The sequence below is a fragment of the Venturia canescens genome, chromosome 7 (genome assembly GCF_019457755.1).
Source record: "Venturia canescens isolate UGA chromosome 7, ASM1945775v1, whole genome shotgun sequence".
Taxonomy (NCBI): domain Eukaryota; kingdom Metazoa; phylum Arthropoda; class Insecta; order Hymenoptera; family Ichneumonidae; genus Venturia; species Venturia canescens.
In genome coordinates this window covers 16,548,236-16,573,933 of record NC_057427.1, presented here as the reverse complement: position 1 = coordinate 16,573,933, position 25,698 = coordinate 16,548,236, and the positions used below count along the sequence as shown (strand labels likewise).

At 37.3% G+C, this 25,698-nt stretch overlaps 5 protein-coding genes and 1 long non-coding RNA gene across 19 annotated transcripts; 2 read left to right on the top strand and 4 right to left on the bottom strand.

Moving 5' to 3' along the window:
• Positions 1-212: 212 nt before the first annotated feature.
• On the bottom strand, positions 213-4,766 carry LOC122413724 (protein MEMO1). Of its 2 annotated transcripts, XM_043424274.1 has the most exons (10): positions 4,631-4,766; positions 3,171-3,301; positions 2,687-2,918; positions 2,386-2,467; positions 2,230-2,298; positions 1,994-2,106; positions 1,585-1,696; positions 1,247-1,466; positions 953-1,057; positions 213-870 (listed from the first exon to the last, which is right to left on the bottom strand). In XM_043424274.1, exons 3-10 carry the CDS (start codon positions 2,736-2,738, stop codon positions 733-735), a joined length of 891 nt encoding a protein of 296 aa, XP_043280209.1. In that variant the 5' UTR covers positions 2,739-2,918; positions 3,171-3,301; positions 4,631-4,766; the 3' UTR covers positions 213-732. The 2 variants fall into 2 exon arrangements, with proteins under 2 accessions (XP_043280209.1, XP_043280210.1); XM_043424275.1 differs by lacking the exon at positions 3,171-3,301 and having other exon boundaries at positions 4,631-4,648.
• A 2,936-nt stretch (positions 4,767-7,702) lies between these two features.
• Positions 7,703-9,089, bottom strand: LOC122413727 (uncharacterized). Its single transcript, XR_006261606.1, has 2 exons — positions 8,094-9,089; positions 7,703-8,020 (listed from the first exon to the last, which is right to left on the bottom strand). It is a non-coding gene; the product is annotated as an uncharacterized lncRNA (long non-coding RNA).
• Positions 9,090-9,335: 246 nt separating this feature from the next.
• On the top strand, positions 9,336-11,552 carry ERp60 (disulfide-isomerase A3). Its single transcript, XM_043424246.1, has 5 exons — positions 9,336-9,639; positions 9,820-10,051; positions 10,205-10,413; positions 10,504-10,620; positions 10,713-11,552. The coding sequence occupies exons 1-5, from the start codon at positions 9,491-9,493 to the stop codon at positions 11,482-11,484; spliced, it is 1,479 nt and encodes a 492-aa protein (XP_043280181.1). The 5' UTR covers positions 9,336-9,490; the 3' UTR covers positions 11,485-11,552.
• A 487-nt stretch (positions 11,553-12,039) lies between these two features.
• LOC122413719 (antitrypsin-like) lies at positions 12,040-15,123 on the bottom strand. 7 transcript variants are annotated; one of them, XM_043424260.1, is made up of 8 exons: positions 15,004-15,123; positions 13,873-14,009; positions 13,621-13,800; positions 13,255-13,465; positions 12,967-13,181; positions 12,678-12,857; positions 12,459-12,594; positions 12,040-12,359 (listed from the first exon to the last, which is right to left on the bottom strand). In XM_043424260.1, exons 2-8 carry the CDS (start codon positions 13,996-13,998, stop codon positions 12,190-12,192), a joined length of 1,218 nt encoding a protein of 405 aa, XP_043280195.1. In that variant the 5' UTR covers positions 13,999-14,009; positions 15,004-15,123; the 3' UTR covers positions 12,040-12,189. The 7 variants fall into 7 exon arrangements, with proteins under 7 accessions (XP_043280195.1, XP_043280193.1, XP_043280198.1 ...); XM_043424258.1 differs by lacking the exon at positions 15,004-15,123 and adding an exon at positions 14,848-14,980; XM_043424263.1 differs by lacking the exon at positions 15,004-15,123 and adding an exon at positions 14,848-14,976 and having other exon boundaries at positions 13,873-13,934.
• Positions 14,974-20,163, top strand: Fpps (Farnesyl pyrophosphate synthase). 4 transcript variants are annotated; one of them, XM_043424268.1, is made up of 7 exons: positions 14,974-15,111; positions 17,436-17,598; positions 17,977-18,117; positions 18,279-18,482; positions 18,559-18,723; positions 18,964-19,176; positions 19,288-20,163. In XM_043424268.1, the coding sequence occupies exons 2-7, from the start codon at positions 17,509-17,511 to the stop codon at positions 19,486-19,488; spliced, it is 1,014 nt and encodes a 337-aa protein (XP_043280203.1). In that variant the 5' UTR covers positions 14,974-15,111; positions 17,436-17,508; the 3' UTR covers positions 19,489-20,163. The 4 variants fall into 4 exon arrangements, with proteins under 4 accessions (XP_043280203.1, XP_043280200.1, XP_043280201.1 ...); XM_043424265.1 differs by lacking the exon at positions 14,974-15,111 and adding an exon at positions 15,356-15,488; XM_043424266.1 differs by lacking the exon at positions 14,974-15,111 and adding an exon at positions 16,053-16,991.
• On the bottom strand, positions 19,573-25,594 carry LOC122413712 (protein IWS1 homolog). Of its 4 annotated transcripts, XM_043424241.1 has the most exons (8): positions 25,369-25,592; positions 25,074-25,239; positions 23,013-24,854; positions 21,586-21,597; positions 21,095-21,455; positions 20,715-21,004; positions 20,502-20,613; positions 19,573-20,419 (listed from the first exon to the last, which is right to left on the bottom strand). In XM_043424241.1, exons 1-8 carry the CDS (start codon positions 25,379-25,381, stop codon positions 20,297-20,299), a joined length of 2,919 nt encoding a protein of 972 aa, XP_043280176.1. In that variant the 5' UTR covers positions 25,382-25,592; the 3' UTR covers positions 19,573-20,296. The 4 variants fall into 4 exon arrangements, with proteins under 4 accessions (XP_043280176.1, XP_043280174.1, XP_043280177.1 ...); XM_043424239.1 differs by having other exon boundaries at positions 19,573-20,613; positions 25,369-25,594; XM_043424242.1 differs by lacking the exon at positions 21,586-21,597 and having other exon boundaries at positions 25,369-25,591.
• Positions 25,595-25,698: the final 104 nt, after the last annotated feature.

The window sequence follows — 25,698 nt, the reverse complement described above, 5'->3', positions numbered from 1 at the left end:
CATTGATGGAATGTAATTATTATTGATAAACAGCCTGATCGATAATGAGCTGCGATGAACGTTTAATATAACTCTCTGATAATGCATGAAAAAAAGTGAATGTATGTACTGAAAATATAATATCCGAAATAATTGTTTTTTTTTCATAGGAAAGGAGGAATGTTGGTTTTTCCGAAATCTTCATTTTTGGGTTTCATTGAAGATAGACATAATTCATCCGAGCCAAATGTTTACTGCAAAAATAGATAACAACGTTCAATAAGTTTTCACCGTTTCATATTACACAGTTAACACACTTGTTTATTGTTAATTTTATTTGTTGTTATTATTACCATGAAGAAAAAATAAACATATTAATGACAGACGTCGTAAGCGTGCGCGGCGCCGTTGGCTATCCATGAATTGAGAGTTTATTAAGAAAAGAGAGAAAATATCAATTTTATAGTTAAATAACGAATGATTCTCTCGCTCTACGATATACGTCACTTGAACAACATCGACGGATATCATTTTTCATCTCATTACGTTTGTCTTTTATTTTCAATAAATCTTCACAACCTTCTTCTCCTTGTTTATCTCAATTTTTTAATCTTTCTTCAATGCATCTTCAATAATATCGCGATATCAGTCAACGAACAGTCAATTAACGGTGGTTAATAATAAAACGAGCGCAATTGATATATCGGGGAAAAAAAACAAAATATAAAAGAAATAAAATGACAACTGGCTCTACTACTCTACTACGAGGGAAGCACTTGCGTAACTGACCGAACTGTCGTTCATATTGTTGCACTGACTACTTTGAGCATACTTCAAGAACTTCAAGTTCATTCGTTGACCGTTTCCTCGGGTTCCGATGTACTGGATCGCCTGAAATAAACATTTGTTTGGGTTTGTTTTCGTCAATTAAACGAGAATGAAAATTTCGGGAGCGATACATATATGAACTTGCCTGCAAGAGTACCCCGATAGGGTGACGTCCACATATTGTATTGCCAGATTTTTTGAGATATTCTGTGAAACCCGCGGGTTTGAGTGTTTCTATTATATCCATTCCCTGTGAACAAAAAAAATCGGAACAAATACAAGTAGGATAAAAGTGATTGAACGAAAATAATACGAGCTGAGGTGAAAAATTTTCGTCACGAATCCCGTGAAAATTCATCTACGATCCGCCATCATTGGACGGAAAATATGGACAGAATTCGGAACACGAACTTTTACTCGACAATGAACGAGAACATACCATTTTATCAAGATTTTGAATGGAACGATAGATCGGGCCGGCGGAACGATCGTAATGAGTGTATCGAAAACGCTGACCCCAGTGACAAAAGTCCGACGATATAACGAATAAACTCTGAGGATCTGCTAAGTACGGGGCTAAAAGTCTTCCATAAATAGATTCTTTCTCTGGACTCAATGAACCAACCAAAATGGGCACAATGGTGAAGGAATCCCTGAAGCTATGAAAGAAAAAATGCACCTTTGATAAAGTATCTTATCTCAAATTAAGTATCGATGATTGAGCTATCGCATGAAAAGTTTAACGAGTGTTATTTCAATGTTATGAGAAACACTTACTTTTCCATAACTTTCGCAATGAATGGTAAATGCATCTCGATACTGTGTTCATCCTCATCGGTGTTCATGTCCATCCACTCAAACTGTCCAGTTTCTTCGAGATCTCTGTAGACTGAAATAATAATTCGTAACAGAAACTCCAATGAAATCATATCATGTTGAATGCATTCAAGTTCACAGCAAAATCATTTCATTGTTGGACATTGCTCTATGAGTTTAAATTAGTAATATCAATTAAATTAGTGTTCCTGGAGAACGGAGAGAAATTTATTTGATTTCCTAAATACGCCAAACGATTCAACAAATTTACTTGCGTTCCATTTGAGTAAACTTCGGGGATCAACTTCGGAATCAACTTTCAAATAGATCAAACTTTTAGATATTTTTTGGAGAAAAAAAAATTAAATACCTTGATTATCTATTGGTAAGTCGTACAGAGGAGTTTGATAAGAAGTCGCGGAGGAAAGAGCGCATCCTGGCAGTCTAACATTGTGAGATGGTCCCAAGATGAATATCCTACGTCTAAAAATTAAATTTTCTCTTTTACTCGCAGTTATCACGGTTATAAATAAATGTTATAAGATATAATGACTCCTTTGACTCATTTTAGTTGATTAATATTTCATGAAATGCGATTCTGCTTACACGACTGCTGGACTAATTTGCCGATAAGCAAAACCGGAGCAAGCGCCGCAGTAGCTGTACCCGGCATGACTGTAAATTTTCATTGAAATTGGTTGAAATTTTTGATCATTGTATTTTCATTAAAGAGTAATAATTTCAAGACCGAGATGTACTGACGGCGCAATGATCGCCCTGGCCGGTCCGTGGCTCAAGTCAGCTCCGTTCAGCCAATCTTCCAATTGTTTACTCAACTCGTGCCCTGCATAATGATCATTATGAGAATGAGAATCAGGAGAAAATAGTTGCTTCTCCATGGTGCTCTTTTAGAGCTCCATATACACCATGCTTCATCCTCTAAACTCGAGGCGCGAACTTTCGTTTTTTGATAAAAATTTTAAAAACTCGTACAATAAAAAATGATAAGAGTTAAACAACAACTCATCCGTTTATGGACGACAAAATAAATTAATCGTCTCACCAGAATCGGTATACCAACTGCCGCGATGTGTTGCTCTTCTAGTCAACGCCATTATCACAGAGGGAGAACAGTGACCCTTGGCGATGGTAGCAGTTGTCTATATATATTGTACCCTCGTAGAGAAAAAAAAATCTCTTCCAAACCGAGTTCTCCAATTTTCCAATTTCCAAATTCTTGAAACCGAGCCTTACTGGCCCGTTGGTGTATGTTACCGCGTGATAAATCCCCGCTGCTGTAAGTATTCGTGCACGTCTTTCATCTTTTTCTCTTTTATATTACCTTTCTTCTTTAAAACGCGAATCATTTTCATTGAAAAAAAAAAACGGACTACACGGAATGTAAACTTGAAAATTTTTAGAATCCCACCATTGACATATACGATTAAACAAATAATTAAAACTATTTATTTAAAAATGTGTGCGAAAGGATTCGTAAATACGCATGTAGGAGCATATTATGATGGTTTTGTATTTCTTCCACGAACCATCAAGCTTTTGTTTATCCTTTATCATCCACCACCAACAACAGACGACGACGATGACGACATAACTATATCCAGACTACGGCAGTGTTGGCAACCTGAAGCGAGGAGGGGGAAGGAGGCGCCGCACCACACTAATAATAATTGTTGTAACCAAAGGCGTATTATTATAGGCCATGTTCCGACGCAGTACTCACAGTCAATATCAGAACACTGTCAGTAGTAGTAAAGTAGTAGGTCTGTTCGCGCTGGCTGAACTTTCTGCACTTTCTATACATATATAGTGATATCGTAACTCATAGAAAAGTGTAGAAAGTTCAGCCAGCGCGAACAGACCTAGTAACAACGTCTATAGTAGCATTTTTCAAAAAAAGTACCAAAAAGTTATCTTATGGTATAGGGCGCGTTCGGGGAGTCGCTATTTGCGCTACAAACTATCATATTGAATGATATTACTATATCTTGTATTTTTAGCGCAAATAGCGACCCGCCGCACCAATAAATAGTTATATCAAGCAACTATTTGGTGGCCGACATTTGTGTATATACCATTATACGATAACTTTCTGGCACACCTTTTTGGATACCTAATGGGGTAGGGAATTATAGTCGTCATGATTAAATAGACCAAACTAAATTTATGGTACTCTCGTAGAATGAAATAATATGTGCGTCTATAAAAAATAAATGGAAAATATAAAACGTAATTTTGATTATGTATATATATGTAAACACTATGGAGTTATATACGTTGTATATGATAAATAACATTTTAAGAAACGTTCTTTAAACGCAATAACAACAGTTCGAATATTTAAATTCTTTAAAAATAGTATATCGAATTTAACAGGAACATCGACTACGTCCACAAAAATTTGTTGATCGTTGGATCAAATTCGACGCTTCTCGTAGAAACTACAGTTAATCAAAAAAACGAAAAACAAAAATCCGTGGAATTTTATGATTTTTCTAATGATTTACTCATTTTCGACAAGCAAAGATTTTAATTTTTGATCCGAAAATCACTGACAACATGCAAGAACCCGACAAATGATTACACTGAAAAAAAAAATTGGAAATTCAAAACCATTCAGCCAAATTTCACAGAAGTTTTGTATGTATATGTACGAATTCAAACATACTTCCGAAAAGTTATGCGCTGGTTACTTTTCCTATACAACTTGAAGTTTACATTTAGGGTGCGTCGTTTCATTTGGTTGGACGCTCACACACGGTGTAAGCGCTTGTATAAGCGTTGGCTTATTTTGTTTCTTTTGGCGATATGAGCGCTCACGATCGCTGTCATGACTTTATTGAAACCGCAAGAGAAACGCTTGAAAACAGCGCGGGCGCTTACAGCGTGTGAGCGTCCAAATGAAACGCATCCTATTACTGCTATTATTACGTTAACGCCCGACGTAGTAAAATTGGAATAACTGGACCACCACAACTGGACCGGTTACCGTGGTTCGGACGTGCCCGATCACCGAGATTGTTGCCGTGGTCTTCTTCTTCTTCTTCTCTTCCTGAATGGCTATCTCCCACTGAGGGAATGTGTCACATTGTTGCCGTGGTTGTTTGCACACACGCATTTTAATACCGGTTGTTTTTTCTACATCGATGTTACTAAACCGGAATAAAAGCGCCGCCGCCGCCGTGTAAACGTAGTTATATGTCGTGTGGTCCGTGGGACGACGGGGGTTCGTGGTATACACGGTACTGTGACGAATGCGTAATTCGTCACCAGAGTGCGCTGATTTCTGCGCTAAGAACCGCGAATTTGTGAATTTCGTACTTTAGCATTTCATACGGATTTGATAATTTGATCATTGAAATATTAACAAATGAGAGGAACGTGACGGACTTGGGTGACTAATATATAAGTATAGCATAAACAATAACCGCTAGTCGATAAGAAATATGAACGTATTGACTAACTCATTCTTATAGTTTACATTATAATAATCTCCATACGTTGAAATGTATCGAAATAAGGCTTTCTTTGATTTCTTATATAAATAGTTCTAGTATTCCAATACGATACTTTTACCCACTTTCATCTTATAAACATTAGGCTAGGACATATCCTTCGTCACTCTTATGCTAAGGACCTAGAATAATAAGGGCATTGTGTGGTTGCGAAGCGAGCGTGTGAAACCGAAGCGTGGGTCGCGAGACCCCAGAATTCGAATGAGTGGGAGAATGAAGAACAACGTGATTGGTCCGCGTATGAGCGGAGCGTACGGAGTCTGCGCGTGAGAATCAAAAGATTTGTGAGACTAAAAGTCGAACGGAATGGAATTGGGGGAGAACATTGTTGTCAGCCGAAGAGTCAAGATCTATATTTTCGTCAATATATTCATCAAACATTTAAATCTTTGTCTTGAGTTATTGAAGAGAAATTCGCAAGGCGAGTTTCAACTCCTTATCAATCGAACCCACCCAAAACTAAATCATTCGAAATAATAGTTACTATAATTCCCGCTCGGAGCGTTACATTTTATTGGTGGCAGCGCGGTGGGATACGAAATTGAACTTGTAAATTTCTCGCGAAACGTAGTGATTGAACTGAATTAAAGTGGAGCAAGTGAAAGATACATGAAATAGACATGCAAATATTGTGACTAATTCGATAATTGTAAGAACTGTGACATTTTAATCGTTATTGTTATTCATACGGACATTAGAGTGAGATATCGAATCAGAAATACGAACAATTTTAACGCTGATTATCGAAGTCGAATTGCCGCGACCTTCCTCCAGGGTTTTGGCGTGGTTTTTCACCCGGAGGCAGAGGGTATATGAGTATATATATACCGAGGTTGTTCACGGTGCAGATAAGGACCACGTAAAAATACCCTTACGCGACCGTAGGCACACGCGAAGAAAAGAGACGGAGAATACGCTTACCGTCTACTATTGGAATTGGGAAGAGAACGAGAATACGAGCATCAGTACGAGAGGAAGGAAGACACGTAGCTGGATCAACAACGTACCAAAGTGAGACAGAGGCTTGAATCATCAGTACGAGAGGAAGGAAGACACCTAGCTGGACCAACGACGTAGCAAGTGAGGCAGAGGCTTGAAACTTCAGTACGAGAGGAAGGAAGACACGAATAGCTGGGCTGAAAACCTACCGAATCGACGCAGAGACCTGAATTACGAACACGAGAGGAAGAGCAGCGAATTCGACTCTAAATCACAGTATCATTTGAAGTAGTAAGTCACCAAGTCGATTGATGTAACGCGTTCCTCTCGAATTTGCAATTGATGAAATTTTGACAGCCATAATTACAAAGAGCAAAGTAAATTCATTTCGTTTATTGCATTCAATTGGCAGTTGAGAAGATAAACATTAAAATGACCGATCATATCGATGGAAGTACGAGTAACGAAGAACCATTGAGTAGAAACAATACTAATCCGTCAGAGAACTCACAAAGTGGTGTAGATGGTGATATTACTTCGAATAATAATAACGGTAGCGCAAATCAAATGGAAAATGTTCCATTAGATCTAACGTCAGCTTTGGTACCAACAAACGGTGAACAGGGTAGATTGAACACGATTCCTAACACACGAACCAGCATAATGTCGAATGATAGAACTATGTTACCAGTCGTTTCGACGAATGATCGGAATGTCCAACCCCTTTACCGAAATTCTCAACCTTCAACGAGTTCGTCGCTAACTCACTCTTTTCCCGGAATTGAATCAAACGGAAGTCATATGAGTTTCAAATCCGCTTTAGACTTTTTACCGCAATTTTATGATGGTCAGAATATTCCGATTTCAAAATTTGCTCGTGATTGTTTATTCGCGCAAGAATCTATCGTAGAAAGAGAAAGGCCCCTACTGCTTCGTATGATAAGATCTCGATTGCGTGGCGATGCGGATCTATAGTTACAAGACCAAGAGATCAATTCATTAGAAGACCTTTTAAATGACTTAAAAGCCGCATTTTCACCTCACGAAAACGTTCAGGACCTCACAGCGATGCTGTCTACCGTAACACAGAAAACTGAAGAGACTGCTGAAATGTACGGGGTTCGCGTACGGAAAATTTTGAATAGACTGGTCACCGCGATTGAGCATGATAACGCCCCAGAGATTTCATTTGGAATGATTCACGCAGCTCGAGCGTCCGCAATTGTCAATTTCTTACGTGGTTTGAAAGGAGACCTTGAGTTAAGAGTCCGCATAAAAAATCCAAAAACCCTTCAAGAAGCCACGAGTTTTGCGAAAGCAGCAGAGTGGGGGGTTGCTTACCAAAAGGGACTTCGTTTTGACAATACCTTGACAGATAATGAGGAAACGAAGAAAAATACTAAAACTCCATCTCACGTTCAAGACAGATTTAATCCTTGAGAAAACAGACATACCCTCTTCCAAATATAACTGAGATTCTAGATCAATTAGGAAAGGCAAAATATTTTTCGGTATTAGATCTTGCTTCTGGATTTCACCAGATCCGGAAAAGGTCGAAGCAGTAATGAATTTCCCTCGTCCAAAAACGTGCAAAAATGTTAAACAGCTTTTGGGGTTAGCCGGTTATTACAGACGATTTATTCCAAATTTCGCCACAATTACAAAACCTTTAACAATATTGCTGAAAAAGACGACTGAATTTCAGTGGGTGGAGGCGCAAGAAAATTCGTTTAACGAAATAAAGAAGATTCTATGCTCTCAACCATTATTGCAGTACCCTGACTTTACTCAACCATTTGTTATCACAACAGACGCATCCGGATATGCCTTGGGCGCTGTATTGAGCCAAGGACCTGTAGGTAAAGATCTCCCGATTGCATATGCATCCCGTACCTTAAATGCCGCAGAGATGAACTATTCCACCACTGAAAAGGAATTATTGGCTGTAGTATTCGCTGTAAAACGGTTTCGTCCTTATGTCTTTGGTCGTACATTTACCTTGATTACTGATCATCGTTCATTAACCTGGCTTCATAATCTCAAAGAGGCTTCAAGGCTTGCTCATTTTATTGGTGGCAGCGCGGTGGGATACGAAATTGAACTTGTGAATTTCTCGCGAAACGTAGTGATTGAACTGAATTAAAGTGGAGCAAGTGAAAGATACATGAAATAGACATGCAAATATTGTGACTAATTCGATAATTGTAAGAACTGTGACATTTTAATCGTTATTGTTATTACACAAGACGTGTACTGTAACGCTCCGAGCGGGAATTATAGTAACTATTATTTCGAATGATTTAGTTTTGGGTGGGTTCGATTGATAAGGAGTTGAAACTCGCCTTGCGAATTTCTCTTCAATAACTCAAGACAAAGATTTAAATGTTTTATGAATATATTGACGAAAATATGGATCTTGACTCTTCGGCTGACAACAATGTTCTCCCTTAATTCTATTCCGTTCGACTTTTAGTCTCACAAATCTTTTGATTCTCACGCGCAGACTCCGTACGTTCCGCTCATACGCGGACCAATCACGTTGTTCTTCATTCTCCCACTCATTCGAATTCTGGGGTCTCGCGACCCACGCTTCGGTTTCACACGCTCGCTTCGCAACCACACAATGCCCTTATTATTCTAGGTCCTTAGCATAAGAGTGACGAAGGATATGTCCTAGCCTAATGTTTATAAGATGAAAGTGGGTAAAAGTATCGTATTGGAATACTAGAACTATTTATATAAGAAATCAAAGAAAGCCTTATTTCGATACATTTCAACGTATGGAGATTATTATAATGTAAACTATAAGAATGAGTTAGTCAATAAGTTCATATTTCTTATCGACTAGCGGTTATTGTTTATGCTATACTTATATATTAGTCACCCAAGTCCGTCACGTTCCTCTCATTTGTTAATATTTCAATGATCAAATTATCAAATCCGTATGAAATGCTAAAGTACGAAATTCGCAAATTCGCGGTTCTTAGCGCAGAAATCAGCGCACTCTGGTGACGAATTACGCATTCGTCACAGTCTTGTGCTGCGCACTGCGCCAGCTGCGCATAAGTACAACGGAAAGCACAGAAAGTGCATGGTGGTGGGAAAAAGAGCAACGACGACGAGATTTCTGAGTCATTGGTGATCATCAACCAATCCCCGTCCGACAGCGCTGAGCATAGAGATTCTTGATGTATATAGCCACATATACCGGTATATCATTCATAGAGCATAGAATAGAATCATCTTCCGCGACAGCAGCCACGTCTCGCAAGTCCAGCAGCGCATTGCCTCCTCGTAACACTCGAGTATCGGGGCTAAAAGTACATAATTATAAAATTTGATAGTGTATCGAAGAACTTTTATATCATCAACGCAAAAACGATAAAGCTACGGGAATGTTGGCGAAGTACCTGGTTTTTATTTGCTCCCTCGTGGTCGCCGGAACTTTGGCCGCCGAGGAAGATGTTCTCGAATTGACGGACGGTGATTTCTCAGCCCAATTGGACAACAATGAAAATGTTCTTGTCATGTTCTACGCTCCTTGGTAAGTTTTCAATGCATCAAATTTTTATATATTTGTTCAACTTGAATGAAATTATGTATCAAGAAGCATTATTTTCTTTCGACTCTCAAGTGATTTTTTTTTCACTAGAACCAATAATTTCTGAATAAAATTTTGGATTTTTGAGAAATAAGAATTTCTTTTTTTTTTCTCCTTTCACAGGTGTGGCCACTGCAAACATCTCAAGCCTGAGTATGCCAAGGCTGCTGAATTACTCATAGGCAACGATCCTAAAATCACTTTAGCCAAAATTGATTGTACCGAAGCGGGCAAAAAAACTTGCGAGCAATATTCGGTCAGTGGTTACCCTACTCTTAAGATCTTTGCCAATGGAGAAATGGTCAGTGAATACAATGGTCCCAGAGAAGCTGAGGGCATCGCCAAGTACATGAGGGTAAAGTATTTACTTATTTTCCAAGATTATATTTAATAATGTGAAGGATATTCAGGAAATTGGTTCATGTTTTTGAGTTTGAATGAATCCATATTTCTTCAATTATGAATTATTTTGTATCAGCATTTTAAAAGAAATTTATAATTATTTCAGAGTCAAGTAGGCCCTGCCTCTAAACACTTGAAGGGACCGGACTGTAAGAAAGCCTTTCTCAACACGGATGAAGTTAGTTACATTGGTTACTTTGCAGAGGAAAATAGTCCTCTGGCCAATGCTTTCCATGCTGTCGCTAAGAAGTTGAGAGAAAAAGCAAGATTTGCTCACACCAGCGACAAAACTCTCTTGGAACAAGCAAACTTCAAGTGATTTTTTATTTCATCTTTGTAACAACGATACTAGTTTTTGGAACAACAAATTTTGAATAATTTTTTCTTGTATTTTTTTTCTTCCAGAAATCACATTGTTCTGTATCGTCCGAAAAAACTCCAGAATAAATTTGAGCCTGATACTCTGACCTATGAAGGTCCTGACAAGGTTGCCGATGTCAATGATTTTGTAACCAAGAATTAGTAAGTAATTATTTCATCAACGGTAAATGAGAATTTCACCGATAATTTATTTAACAGCGTTCAATACTGAAGATAAAATAACTTTTTTTTAGCTTCGGTCTTGCCGGTGTTCGTACAAGGGACAACTCTCAAAGCTTCACAAATCCATTGGTCGTAGCATATTACAACGTCGATTACACGAGAAACGCAAAGGGAACGAACTACTGGCGAAACAGAATAATGAAAGTGGCAAAGAACTTCCCGAACATAATGTTCGCGATATCTTCCAAAGACGATTTTCAGCATGAGCTCAACGATTTCGGAATCGATTTTGTCAAGGGCGATAAGCCGATCATATTGGCACGTGACGCGAAGAATCGAAAATTCATATTGAAAGACGAATTCTCGATGGAGAGTTTTGAAAAATTCTTGAAGGCATTTGAGGCGGAAGAACTCGAGCCGTTCTTGAAGTCTGAGCCAATTCCAGAAGATAACAGCGCTAGTGTGAAGGTCGCGGTTGCAAAGAATTTCGACGAAGTTGCCATCAACAACAACAAAGATACACTCATCGAATTCTACGCGCCCTGGTGTGGACATTGCAAACAATTGGCACCGATTTTCGACGAGCTTGGCGATAAAATGGCCGACGAAGATGTCGAAATTGTGAAGATGGACGCAACGGCAAACGACGTACCCTCACAGTTCGAGGTTCGTGGTTTCCCTACCTTGTTCTGGCTCCCTAAGGATTCCAAGGACAGCCCAGTCAAGTACGAGGGTCAACGTCAACTCGACGATTTCATCAAATACATCGCTAAGCATGCGACCGAAGAACTCAAGGGTTACGACCGCAAGGGTAAACCCAAGGCTGTCAAGGAAGAGTTGTAAATACGCAGTAACAACAGCAGCAGCATTAACACCACCAACGACGACAACAATAACAACAACAACAACAACAACAACAACAATAATAAAAAGGAACAACACAGAAAGGAAAAAATTAATAATTGTGACAATTCTGTGACAACAATTACAAAAGTAACAACAAAAGAATTAACGATTCTTTTGAAATGAAAAGATGAAAGAGACTACGATATTTCTGCTACGTAATATTTTTTCATTCATCCATTTACGTTGATCTTTCAAGAGGTTGTAGATTGACGAATCGTGATGTCCGTTATAGGAATTAAAGAATAGAAAAAGAAAAATAAACTGGGGTGTAAAGTGAGCACAGAGAAAACAACAATCGATGCGTTCGAATCTCACGATTTTTGTCAGATACATTATCGGGGCAGATCCTTCCTTCCTTTACGGACTTCTGACATTCCGATTTTTTGTTTGTCTTTTTTTTCTCATCGTACGGTCAAAATAACGAAAATTGAAAACTCTAGACTTAAGGAAGATGCATTTTGTTTATACGAAAAGAGAAATAATAAAAATGGGTTTTTACCACGAAAATGTTTTTCATATATATAATATACAGTAGTATAAAGAATTTGTGCGTTTCGTAATTCCTTTATCGATAAATAATATTTCGTCGTATAAAATATGAAAGTTGAAGATAATGTATAAATTCGTACAAGACGGGGTCACCTACAATTCGTCCTTTTCTAGTGTCGTGCCTATGTCTCGAATACTTGAAAAGAATAACGGAATGTTATTCGATACGTGGCGAACCGCTGCAATAAACGGTCGATCGACGATAAACTCGTCCGGAATTTCGTCCATTGCAACCAATGACCTTTTTAGCCTCATTTGAACGACTGTGACAGAAGATAATGTTTTATGTTACTATTTCTTGTTCAGATAATGATGATGCTTGTTCCAATTTTTTAATTTAACACATTTGCCAAGTTCCTTACCCGTTGTAGCTGCCGCTTCAGTCCCATCTTCGTCAACGTCGATGAATGCTTTTTGAACAACCTTATCCACTTTTAAAGGTGTGTAAGACATCTTCGTCAAGTCAGCGTTATCTTCGAACATCGAGGTAAAACCAAGCTGCAAAAAAAAAAACAACATTCCGCGTTTCGACTAAATTGTTTTGATTCGAGAGCCGAATTATTAGCTCCGCGCAATTGTACCTCAATAAGAGTGTCCTTCAAATCAATCGTCGCCTCTATCTTGAATTTCGGCAAGTACAATCGCGTCAAACGTGTCGAACTTTTTGCGTTTACAACAGTGCTCCAATCAAAATTTTCTTCCACGTCTTTCAATCCTTCAATCTCATTTGGCAATAGAATAACCATATCAATATCTCCATTCTGAGAAAAGCATGGTTTATTCAATAAAACTAATGAAATTCAATTAAAATATACAAATAATGAACACATTCCAACAAAAAATTAATGTCGTTATTTTAAATTTGTTCACCATGTATGGAATTTCGATGAATCGGCAATTCAAACTCGGTATTTCCCCCTGTCGGTACTTGTATTCTTTGAACATAGTATCAACTTTATTGTTTCGTGTTTTCGTCGCGTGAAATATTTTTTTCTCCGTTTTCGTCGGATCGAACCGTTGCCTCCACTGAGCTTTAAAGTATACAGCACCGGCGAGTATGACTTTCGTCGATTCATCAATCTCATCTGGACACAATAAATCATGATGTATATATACAAGAAATTTTCAATTAGCAATATCTTTTTAAAATTCAATTACCGGATGACACAATATTTTTTATTTTGTTGTTAGTATTTTTGAAAACCCAGGAATTGATTTTCTCTGTGGAACGAACATTGTCACGAAAATCAAGGTTCTCTATGGTAAAATTATAAAACTCGATTCCTCTACTGTGAAATGTTTTGTAAAGTTGTACACCTTCCTGTAGAAAAATCCCATTTGTCATGCTCAGCTCAACCGAGATAATACTCTACGAAAAAAAATCAAAGATTACTCCTAATCTATCTTTCGGCTACACCGAACACAAATATTTCACAATTGACGATCTAAAATTATTTTCTTGTTCATTATCAAATGCCAAATTTTCTTTGTACAATGAAAAAGTTATTCCGGTGAAATACTAACATTAAGACTTTTCATGATTTCTCCATACTCCAAATGTAATTGGTCTGTATTGAACAAGGAAAGACCGGCTTTAATTTCCTCAGCAGTATGGTTGTTGGAACCATGGAAAAGGTAAGACAGAACCAAATGTATCCCAAGAGGGGAATCCACAATATTATCCCTCACTTTTTGTGCTATAGCCTGAAAAAAATTAACATTTTGTTTATTCTCATAATAAATTATAAAACATATGAGGGATCAAAGAAAAGTTACTCGGTGGAATTTAGATGAAAATTGGCAACAGCTATCCACAGCCAGAGACATTTTTGGTATTTCTTCTTGGAGCGATGCCATTGTTATGGAATGAAATGTGATTATTATTAAAATCCAGTGAGACATGGAAAAATTATCTGCAATTAAAAAAAAATACAAGTCCAATATTTTTTGACAATTATATACTGCGCATTTCAAACTTTTGAAATTCATTTTTTTTTCCTTTTCCTATGATGAATTTGTGTGCTAAAAATATTAAATAATACATACACAAGGATGGTAAAATCAAAATAAGTTCTGAGCATTATTTCAGAGGTTATGACAAAACAGAGTGAGATACAAAGATGAGATTCTACAGCCTTGATTTTTTGTAATTATATTTCATGTGTCCAAATAAGTTTCATAGATTCATAGATTAAATGCTTCAAAAAGATCAACATATAACCACCGTCGGAATTTCAAAAAACATAGGCAATCAGTACATGCAGCAAATAAACATAAATCTTAATGTTTCAGTATACTGTGGGACATTCCATACACAGTATAGCGTGTTAATATATGATTTGCAAAAATATCAGAATGCACATATGTATAAGCTACGGTTTTGTTTTATCTTTGTGGCAAATCGAGTAGTACTGGAAAAAATAAGAACGCTTTCATGAGAAGAGAAAACGTGTGTGCATCTCAATATTCTCTTTCATTTTTCTCGCACACGCACACATACGTCATAATCTCGTGATATGACAATTTTATCAGTGTATCTCCGCCGCGAGAGAACGGGTGTTCATCGCGCAACCAAGGAACGACGAAGAACGATCATTTGCAACATTCTTGTGAGAGTCGATTCTCGTTTTTGTTAAAATTACACACGGTCATAGTTAAAATACTTGCGCTGCTCTGTTATAACAACGTTAATCACACGAACAAAAAAAAACTCATGACAACGATGAATTTATTGAAAAATTGGATAATTACGTTGCAGTTGATAGATAATTAGTTTTTACTCGATTATCAAGATTTTATGACGAATAAACGAAGTGGAAATACACGTTGCGATGTTGTGTTATTTGTGTGTGTTAACTATATCAAGAGTATATATATAACTTCGTCGTCTCAATAATCTTCACACACTTATTTATTGGGATGCGTGTGAGAACACATCTGACGGTGAAATTCGGAGAGAACATACATTAGTATTTTTTTTCAACGCGCATCAGTGCTTCAGTCGCGATAAGACGGGTGAGCAAGTTGGTCGAATTAGTCACATATAGAGAAGTGTTTACAGTGATAATAACAATCAAATCACCGATTGTAAAGAATATACTTTGTTAACGCAGTATAAAAGCGTAGCAAACAATACAGTTTTACGGTCGCCAAATCCATTTGGTGCGAAAAAGTGATAAAAATTGTCGCTAATTTATACAAAGTTAGTTGTATATATATTTTTGTCATAAGTATCACATCGCTGCATACGATTAGAAAGAAAGAAAAAAAATGTCTTTCACCTTACAAAGGTGTACATTTGGGCTACTGAAGACTGTAAGTAGTAAAAAATCGTTGCTTTTGGAAAACCCACGTCTCACCGATGCGAGAAAACTTTCAGACACATATCTCGGGTAAGTTTCGATATTTTCCGTTTTCAAGTTTTTTACGCGTACGAAATTCGCGGGTTACTTGTTTCATACCCACTGTGATACCGGTTCTTTAATTGATTCCCGTGACCTTGCACGTTTCCCAATTGACCTTTTCTCATTAAAAAAACATGCATGTTTTCCTTGCCTTTTTCGTTTCTTTTTCTTTTCAATCGCAGTCGTATTTATTCGACAACAATTTTGCGATTATATATCCTTGTACCCACAATCATATCAACAAAGTCATCTTTTTTCGTATCAGGATTACATTGTATTATCGTCTGTGTGCCTCTGTGTGTTATAGACTTTATTATCACTGTTACTGATTCACTGATTTTCGGATCTGGCTCTTCAGAGTTCTGAAAATTATCATTACAACCCATCATATATGTAAAAGAAATATATGGAGTTGAAAAAATGATTAAGGATTGACAATATTTCTAAATTGCATTATTCTTTTGTGATAATAAAAATGTCAAAAGTTTTAAGACCTTTGCTATAATTTTTGCTTTTAGATTAGTATAATTTTTCAGAATTTTTACAATAATTTATTAATACTAGTAGCAATTTCCAAAAAAATATGCCGAAAAGTAAGCTCAATGGTTCTGCTAAATGGTTGTTAGCCATCCGAAACATAACTTTTTGATGATTTTTAGGCTGTACTTTATAAATCATTGGAATTACCTTTTCCGTCACCAATTTATGTGAGCCGTCTTTCAAATGTTAGGATCTTTGGCATGGATAATCTTATATTAATTTAATTTTTTATTGCATTTCCTGCCAATCTCGACGTGTGAAAAATTATTAATTACAAATGTCGAATGACTATAGAATATTATGGTTTCAGTTTTATTTGTGGAGTTGACCTAATATACTCGTTTTTCGTTATAAATTATTACAATGGAATATATATGAAATAATTAATTACTGGAATGAGATTTGAAAATTTATAATTGTACCGACAAAATAAATTGAGGAAATATTGAAGAAAAGCCTTGAATTTCATTGCGTTCGTTCGATGAAAATTATAATACCATTTGACGGTGTAATAAAACTTGCAGAAATATTTCTATTTCTAGTGTTAAAATTTTTGCATTTACATATCAAGGGTTCTTTATAAATAAAAAATATGTAAAATGAGAACAGGAAAAATTTATAAGGAGCGAGCGAATAAGAAACGATTGACCGTTTTATGGCTAAAAGAATGTGCATCTGCCAAAAGCTATTTATTTATATTACAAAATTCATTAATGAAAATAAGGATTTTGGCATGCTATTTTTCTGACTCAGAAAAAAATGAAGGAAAGTAGATGGGTAGTAGTAGGTGGGAGTGTAGATAAATAAACCTGAATGTCTCGGTCGATATCCATAGTCTGTAGAAATTTATTGAGTGCAACTCCATTGAGACTCAGCCGTGACTAACCTCTGGATTTACTCAACGATGCCACAAGACATTCTGTCAACTGTTTTCATTCAAATTATTCAGCTGTGAGTGCAAGTTCAGAGGTTTCTACAGTGTTTGAGATAAGAATGACGAAGGTTTCGGTATAATTTTGAATTTCAAATTGTTGCATAGATAAGGAGTATTTTTCTTGAATTCAGTATGTGTAATTCATAGTATTTTTAGAATAATATATGCGTTGAGCTATTCACCTCTCAATATATTTCCAAAGTTTGCAGTTGTAACTTTAGTTCCATACCGAAAGAGCTACCAATTACTGATGTTTCGTAGAGACTTGTAACAAAGTAACGTTTTGCTAAAAAATAAGTAATTAAATATTTACTGATTAATACAAAATGGAAGATCCAAGAGGAAGGTAAAATTACTTGGTTGAAAAGATCATTAAGAACAATGACTATTATATGAAAAAGTTTAAGTTAAATTTTCATTTGTGTAGAGATATTAATTTTTTGGTTTTTTTGTTTGTACAGTACAAATGTTGCACGGCTGGCTCACAGCAAAGCACAAACAAATTGGACCACCACAAGAGATGAGAGCAGGGAAATGATGGCTCTTTGGCCAGATGTTGTAAGAGATCTTACAGAGGCTGGTCGACACCTTGAGGTTCCTGAAGCCACAAGATGGATTGCTAAAGTACATTATCCCCACTATATATATATTAGGGTGGTCGTTATTTGGGGTCAAAGTTTATTTTACCCTTTCCGCTCCCTGAATTGGTTCGAAATGCATAAAAAGTAATGTTAACCCTCGACTACGGGAGTTGAAGTTTTCCGTTTAAAATATACATAGGGTTTTTCTGCGTTTGTGGTCACTATTTTACTGTGGACCTAAACATGTTTCAAAAATCTTGAAATTTTCAGAAATTACTTTACGAGCATGTTGCTGTGCACGGAAAAAATTTTCAAAATTCCTATCCTCAAAATGTTGTATTCTGGAGAATACTTTTCTATTCATCATCAACGATACTTGATCAATTGGCAATCAATAAATAATAAAAATTATTCTTTCAAGGTGCTGCAGTACAACGTCCCAAATGGTAAAAAGAATCGAGGTCTCGCGGTCGTTGCTGCTTACAGAATGCTCGCTCAACCAGAGGACCTTACCGAGGATAATTTACGACTAGCAAGAATACTCGGGTGGTGTGCTGAAATGGTCAGCAGCAGTAGACATTGCATTAAAATACCCGGTTAATTGGCCCATTTGCCTCAATGTTTGCCCAGACCAAGATTATTTAATTATTCAATGATAACATACGTTCCATTATAATATGGAATTTTCATGTAAAATCATTTTTTTAAATCATCGATATGTAGGTCCAGGCTTATTTCGTGGTGGAGGATGATATAATTGATCGGGCAGTAACACGCAGAGGGCAAAAATGTTGGTATCTTTACAACGACATTGGCTTAGCAGCGGTCAATGATGGAATTATTATTGGCGAATCGGTGCATCAATTAGTCAGAAAACATTTCAAAGGAAAGCCATGTTATCTAGATCTTATCGAAACATTCGCCGACGTAAGCCATTCAATTTCGTCATTTTTCAAAAATATTTTCACATATATATTTTTATTAATATTTTACATTATTGCAGAATAAACTAAAAACGGCTATCGGTCAAACTCTCGATCTTTTGGCGACACAATTTGGTCGTAAACTGAATTTAGATCTATTCACAATGGATCGTTACAACGCAATCGTCAAATATAAAACAGGATTTTACTCTTTCGTCATGCCGGTTACACTGGCTATGTACTTCGTGAGTTTTAACGATCTTTATCTAACAAAAATGCATGCATTATTCATTATTCTCGGAATATTCAATTGCAAAATGATTTATGCGCATATCGCATGTCTTGAAAGCGAAAGATTCAAGAATTTACAATATTCTGCAAGAGGAAAAAAATATTTTTGAATTCTCTAAATATAGACGAACAAATCATACATTTATTTTTCTTACTTCTCGAAGAAGGTGGATCTTGATTGTTCGGTTTTTTAGGCTGGTATAACCGATGCTGAAGTTCACCGGCAAGCCAAAACTATCCTTTTGGAAATGGGGAATTTTTACCAAATCCAAGACGATTATCTCGATTGTTACGGTGATCCAAGGGTCACCGGTAAATCCGGAAGGGATATACAAGAGGGAAAATGTTCGTGGCTCGCGGTCGTTGCTCTCCAACGAGCGACACCTGCCCAGCGTAAAATTTTTGAAGTTCGTATATGCACTAGCCCACCACCTGACCCTCCAACAAACGCGGCGCCGCGCGTTTGCGTTTGGAAAATTGCTTTCTCTATAACGGAACTTTTGCTTGTCTTTGCCCAGGAATGTTACGGCGTGGACGACCCGGAGAAAGTGGCACGTATTAAAAACTTGTACGACGATTTAGCGCTGTCGACAACCTATTCGATTTACGAAGAGGAAAGTTATAATCTCATGAATACTCATATACAACAAATTTCACGAGGTCTTCCTCACGATCTCTTCTTCAAATTTCTCTCAAAGATTTATCGTCGCGATGCTTGACCGTTCAATACGGAAGAAAAAAAAAATACCCTCCCTCGTCAGTTATTGAGGAGGCTAAAAGGCATGAAGAAATTTATGCAAAGATTAAATGTATAATTTTTTTTATATACCGATATATATAATAATAGGTACACTTTGATCAATGGTTTTGTACGCAAAAATTGTATACAAGGGTATCCGTGTTTAATTTTTTCCACCCTTCGAAACAACGAGTCAATTTTTTTTACTCAGAAAATCAGAATTGTAAGATTATTCTTTCAATCTCCGTTATTATTTTCCAAATTTCTAAAATGGCTATACATCACACTTCGTATTATTTCGTTTCGAATTTCGGGCCGACTTTTCTACCTCATCGTATTAATAAGAACAGACAACAGAGTTTTCTAAAAAAAAATAATAATGAAATTAATAATAATGTAAATAACACAATTATTGTAATAATATTTGAAAGCAGTCGATAATCGTGTCTTACAGTTTAACCCGATGACTTGAAATTTCCTCTATTATTGTTTTTTTCAACGAAGTTTGTTTGGCAAGAACTTGCAAAAATCTTTTTTTTCCTCCAGTAGTTTTATATTGTAATAAGTTATGTAAAAACTAATGAGACGGTACATTTGAATTATTCTGGGATTTAATTTTCTCGATAAAATGTATTTTTTATTTTTCACTAGCTCATTTACTTGTTTTTATTATCTATGAACGTCCTCATTATTCGGACTTTCCATAAATAAATTTATCACGGAAACACAGTACAATACAATGGCTCTTCAAATCAAACTCAAGGTGAAAGATTTTTTTGTTCTCTAATTTACAGCGACATTTTGCGACCTTCGATCGAAATATCGACTGCTCGTCTGGCCGCTTTCATTCTTTTGGTATCGATGTAATTTTTCATGTGGCGCTCGAACCGATTCATTTGCTTCTTCGTAGACTGAAAAATAATTCATTATTTTATGTTTCGAGAAATTTTTTTTGGCCATTGTTATATTTGTTGCTTGTTTGAGTTTTCTTACCCTACTAATATCCACATCGGTCTTCCAATCGGGACGTACGACGTAGTCTTTGTTCGAAGGTTGAGGAACACGAGCTCGAGCTACCCAACCTTTATCACCGGGCCTGAGAAGCCTGTCATACCGTAATATAAGCGAGAAAGATTTCTTTATAACTGAATAACAAAAGTTTTGAAAGAAATGATAAGTTACAATAACAATGAGAATAAAACTTACTTGGCGTCGCTTTTGAGAGCTTTATTAATATCCTGAGATTTTTGGGAAGGTTCACCCTCCTCGGGTTTTCTCCGCTTTTGAGGAGTTTGTTCCAAATCTCTTTGAAATCTTTCCTCCTTCGACAATGCTTTGAAATCAGCTGATAAATTGAATATCGGTCGTGCCCATTCATTTATCAGTTTGCCGGCTTTTTCTTTGTTATCCTTGGTTTCCCGCGGATGTTTGTACAGGTACATTACAGCCTTACCAATACCGGAATGTTTCAGGGAAGACTGATCAATACGGGGAAACTGTATTATTGAAAAAAAAACGAGCATCATCGTTAAGAAAAGATTTTATGAAAACCGTTGGAAAAGAAATTCATTATTTTTCAATCTTACTTCCAATAATAATTTTAAAAGACTATCTCGTATTCGTATCGAAGGCAAAGATCGATCGGGCATCGGTGCGAGCCAATCCGTTAAAACGGAAAGTACGTTGTGCTCGAGGAAGGCCAATTGCAAATCGTGCTTCTTCAACTGTGACAGAACCTTTGGTAACATGGCTATTTTATTAGTTGCTGGCTTACTCAGCTGATTCAGTTTTCTATCCTCGTCCGAGGCGTTTTTCATGTCGGCTAATAATTGGGCTATTATGTCGTCGTTATCGTTGATAATATCTATGTCTTTTCGCTTACGACGTCTCGTTTGTTCCTCTTTCTTCCTTGCCAACATCCTGTCAAAGTCTGATATGCCATCGTCTCTGGAAAATTTCATCGATTCATCATAAGATTCCTTCGATCGACCTCGAAATTTTACGATACATCTCACCTTTATCCAATATCCAAATCAACCAAATAAAAATCAATGTTTTACGTTTATTATTAACTTACACGTAATTATTCCTGAGCAACGAGAGCGGGTTGAAAATAAAATAATAGTTATACAAATTATGTAGTTGGGAAAAATGTTTAGTCAGTTACAATGGCATTGCGGGGGCATAAAAAATGGATATTCTTCCGAAATGGACACTCGCGATTCAAAGACAACCCCGGGACATTTCAGGCCAAATCGACAACTTTTGAATCCGACCCCCTTCGATTTGGCGGAAACTTTTTTATCTTTTTCTACTGCACAAAAGAAACTTTTCACAATTTTTTCAAATTTTTTTTCCCGACCCAAAAATATTTATGAATTTTTCAAAAAAATGCCGTTATTTTTGTTCAAAGTGACACAGCGCTTTCGAAAATTGACTTATTGGGACGTTTCTTCAACATTTTCAACGTTTTTTTTTTTTGAGAACTTGGATAAAGAACTAAATTTTTGGATGATTGCCATTTTTAATTTTTTTTTCTCCTTGTCTCCATAAGAAACTTTAGGATTTTTTACAAGTTCTCTGAAATTTTCAAAGTGGCATCTTTTCGCTTTCTACTCTTTTTTTTCCATTACAAAAAAATTGTTTTTCTCAATTCAGCTTATTTCTAAGGACACCGCTTTGAAAATCTTCTAGGATATATAGAGAACCTTAGAAGTTGAAAAATAATAATAATTATAAACGTTTTAATCAGTAATTATTGGAAAAATTTCAATTTTTTCAAAAAAAAAAAAAAAAAAATCGAAAAATTGAAGATAGCCCTCAATATCTTTTGTTTTTTTTTCTAAATTACATTTGAAAACAAAGAAAATTAACCAATTTTTGAGCAAACTATCAGCTTTTAACAATTCACAATTAACAATTAATAAATAAAAAATTCAAAATTCAAAATTTTTTCTCTTTTCCACTCTACGTTTTTTTCCTTTTATGTACTTATAGATTCTATAGTTGAAATTATTCAATAAACTGTGCGTTTTTGGGTATCGAAAAAAGAATAAAAATATATTATGGGCAATCTTTAATTTTTTCTGATAAAATTGAAGTTTTTCCAATAATTACGATTTTAATTTCTATCATTGTCATTATATTGTAACTTTTAAGGTTCTCGTTACATCCTAGAAGATTTTCAAAGTGGTGTCATTAGAAATGAGCTGAATTGAAAAAAAAAAAAAAACATTTTTTTTGCAATGGAAAAAAAGAATAGAAAGCGAGAAGATGCCACTTTGAAAATTTCAGAGAACTTGTAGAAAATGTCAAAGTTTCTTATGGAGAAAAGAAAAATAAAATAAAAAATGTCAATCATCCCAAAATTTTTGTTTTATTTTAAATCTAAATTCTCAATAAAAAAAAAACGTTGAAGATGGATTCGTATTGATATTTTTTTCGTTTACGAAAACTGAGTATTTTCGGATGAACAGGTGAAAATAATATAAAATTTCAACTTACTGATCACCCTCACCGCGATCACCAATGATTCCTTCATCAGAATCTTCTCCATCATCCTGAATGGCAGGTGTTGCTTCAAGATCGGCATCCTTGTCGTGATCAGCTTCAGCCTCGCCTTCGGCTTTTTCTTCTTCATCATCTCCGAGTTTTTTTCGACGTTTCGAGGAGCCCTCGTCTTCTTCCTCAGAATCGGATAATTTGTGTTTTGATCGTTGTTTCGTTTTAATAGCGTCCTCATCATCGTCGCCATCGGAATCAGTAATTCGTTGTCGACGTTTTTCTGCGGATCCAGCGGAATCGCGACTCCGGCTCCTCGATTTTAATTTTCCTCTCGAGCCAGATCTCGATCTCGAGACCGATCTAGCCCGTTCTCCCGAGCCAGATCTCGAGCGTGAACGAGACCTTGACCGAGATCGTGAACGTGATCGTGACCGTGACCGCGATCGCGATCGGGACCGCGATCCAGATCTTGATCTCGATCTCGCAGAAGCGGATCGTGATCGCGAACGCGAATGTCTTGATCCTGAACCCGAGCGCGAACGCGATCTTGAGTGTCTAGAGCCTGAGCGTGATCTCGAACCGGAATGAGATCTCGATCGTGAACGCGATGCTCCTTTTCTCGAGACAGAACCCGAACGTGAACGCGAACGAGATGCTCTTTTCCGCGATCCAGAACGTGATCGCCAAGTTGCTGCTCGTGAACCTGAACGCGAGCGTGATCGCGATCCTGCTTTTCGAGACCCCGAGTGTGATCGTGATCGCGATCGCGATGTCGCTTTTCTCGATCCCGATCTCGAGCGCGATCGCGATGTTGCTTTTCTGGAATCTGATCTTGAACGCGATCGGGGAGCTGCTTTTCTAGATCCCGACCTTGATCGCGATCGCGAAGGTGTTTTTCTCGATCCTGATCTCGAACGAGAACGCGAAGCTGCTTTCGCCGAACCTGATCTTGATCGCGATCGCGAAGCTGCTTTTCTCGAACCTGATCTCGAGCGCGAACGCGAGACTGCTTCCCTCGATCCTGACCTTGACCGTGATCTCGACGGTGCTTTTCTCGATCCTGAAAGTGATCTTGAAGCCGATCTTGAAGCGGCCTTGCGCGAGCCGGATCGTGACCTGGACCTCCTGGGGGAGTCAATGGGTGATGCTGGCTTCGACGGGGATCTGCTTCTAGATCGTGCTGCTTTCGTATCGGGTGAACCTGATCCCGATCGTGATCTCGAACCAGTTAATCTTCCTGGAGAATTTGGTTTGGAGCTTTCCGCGGAGCCGGATCGACGTTGATTCTTCGATGAAACCGGAGACTCCGGGCCACTCGGGTTTGCAACAATGATGGATTTAGGCTCGGGTGATCTTGACCTTGATTTCGATTCCGATTTTGCTTTGACCGAATCGCGAGGCGATCCCGATCTTGAGCGGGATCTTTGCCGTGAGCCTGAATTCGAACGCGATCGGGAGCCGGAAGACTTTGGATAGGGAGACCTCAGCCCGCGCGCTGACTCATGTGACCCTGACCTCGAACCAATACCTTTTGATCTTGGCGAAGAATTGCGAGAACCACTTTTAGATCTTGAGCGTGATCTTGTAGAAGATTTGGAAGCACAACGGGAAACTGATCTCGATGGTGACTTTGGCCCGCTTTCTCTGACCGGAGAACAAGAAGGAGATCTAGAAGCACTTTTTTTCTTCTGCGATCCTGACCTCGAAGCCCGAGGGCTCCTAAGCGGAGATCCCGACGGAGACTTTGAACCGGTAGACGATGGGGAGCGCGACGATCCTCGTGATCTATCGGAGGTAATCGAAGAAGCTATTTGTTCGTGTAACGGCGAAGATCTAGCCGATCTGCAAGCATTTATAATTTTAATTTTGTAATTGTCTCCAAAATGTTTCTCTGGCTTTTTTTTTAAATGTCATTTGGGATTTGCCATCAAACAATTCAGATTCCTAAAGACACAAGTTTCACGTCTACGTGTAAAAATGACCTGTGAAATCGGTAAACAAATTTTATCATTTTTTTTTAGGTTAAGTTGAATTTTCAAAGAGCCGAAAGATTAGATATACCTATCAGGGGAATGGTTCGGAGAACCACGTGACCCTGATCGACTTCTAGGAGAAGAACTGCCGGACTTGGCAGAATTGCGTGATCTCGAAACTCTCGGTGAACGAGTTTCCGATGATGGGCTGTTCCGAGCATTGTCGAGTTCATCCTCTGAATCGCTTCTTTCGTCTGGAATTACCGGTAGCCATGAAAGTATTTTCGAACAAAAACAAGAAGAATCATTTCAAGGATATTCCGAGGATCAGCGGAGCTGTAAAAATGCTCATTTTTTGTAAACAAATAATAAAGAACACTTACCCGCCCGATCCATTCTAGAGTCGTAGAGTGATAATCAAAAAATTTTGAGAAGCACGTAACTCGAGTGACTCGAATGAGATTTTATGAAGTCTACGAAAACTGGAAGTTTCTCGTTAGCGCACAATAATAAAAACTAAATATTGCACGATCGGAGCAAGAAAAAATTAGACACTCGCGTAACAATATCGCCCGACAATTGTTTCAGCAGCTTAGCTTTTTTATTTGATAGATGGAAACACCTATATATTTTATTGCAGCCTATCGGTTCATCGTACCAACTGTTGGAACGTACGAAAGCGATTTTGGTCAGTGGAAAACTTTAAACAGTTT

Coding starts and splice junctions, on each gene's coding strand:
- LOC122413724 (XM_043424274.1), bottom strand. CDS start 2,738: ATGGCGTTGACTAGAAGAGCAACACATCGCGGCAGTTGGTATACCGAT. Junction 1,058..1,246: donor TTCAAAATCTTGATAAAATG/GTATGTTCTCGT, acceptor TTTTGTTCACAG/GGAATGGATATAATAGAAAC. Junction 871..952: donor CTATCGGGGTACTCTTGCAG/GCAAGTTCATAT, acceptor TGTTTATTTCAG/GCGATCCAGTACATCGGAAC.
- ERp60 (XM_043424246.1), top strand. CDS start 9,491: ATGTTGGCGAAGTACCTGGTTTTTATTTGCTCCCTCGTGGTCGCCGGA. Junction 9,640..9,819: donor GTCATGTTCTACGCTCCTTG/GTAAGTTTTCAA, acceptor CTCCTTTCACAG/GTGTGGCCACTGCAAACATC. Junction 10,621..10,712: donor GATTTTGTAACCAAGAATTA/GTAAGTAATTAT, acceptor ACTTTTTTTTAG/CTTCGGTCTTGCCGGTGTTC.
- LOC122413719 (XM_043424257.1), bottom strand. Junction 13,182..13,254: donor AAAAAATATTGTGTCATCCG/GTAATTGAATTT, acceptor TATTGTGTCCAG/ATGAGATTGATGAATCGACG. Junction 12,595..12,677: donor TGAAGGACACTCTTATTGAG/GTACAATTGCGC, acceptor TTTTTTTTGCAG/CTTGGTTTTACCTCGATGTT.
- Fpps (XM_043424265.1), top strand. CDS start 15,367: ATGTCTTTCACCTTACAAAGGTGTACATTTGGGCTACTGAAGACTGTA. Junction 18,118..18,278: donor TCGGGTGGTGTGCTGAAATG/GTCAGCAGCAGT, acceptor ATCGATATGTAG/GTCCAGGCTTATTTCGTGGT. Junction 18,483..18,558: donor TTATCGAAACATTCGCCGAC/GTAAGCCATTCA, acceptor ACATTATTGCAG/AATAAACTAAAAACGGCTAT.
- LOC122413712 (XM_043424239.1), bottom strand. Junction 24,855..25,073: donor CCGAACCATTCCCCTGATAG/GTATATCTAATC, acceptor AAATGCTTGCAG/ATCGGCTAGATCTTCGCCGT. Junction 21,005..21,094: donor TTTTAAAATTATTATTGGAA/GTAAGATTGAAA, acceptor TCAATAATACAG/TTTCCCCGTATTGATCAGTC.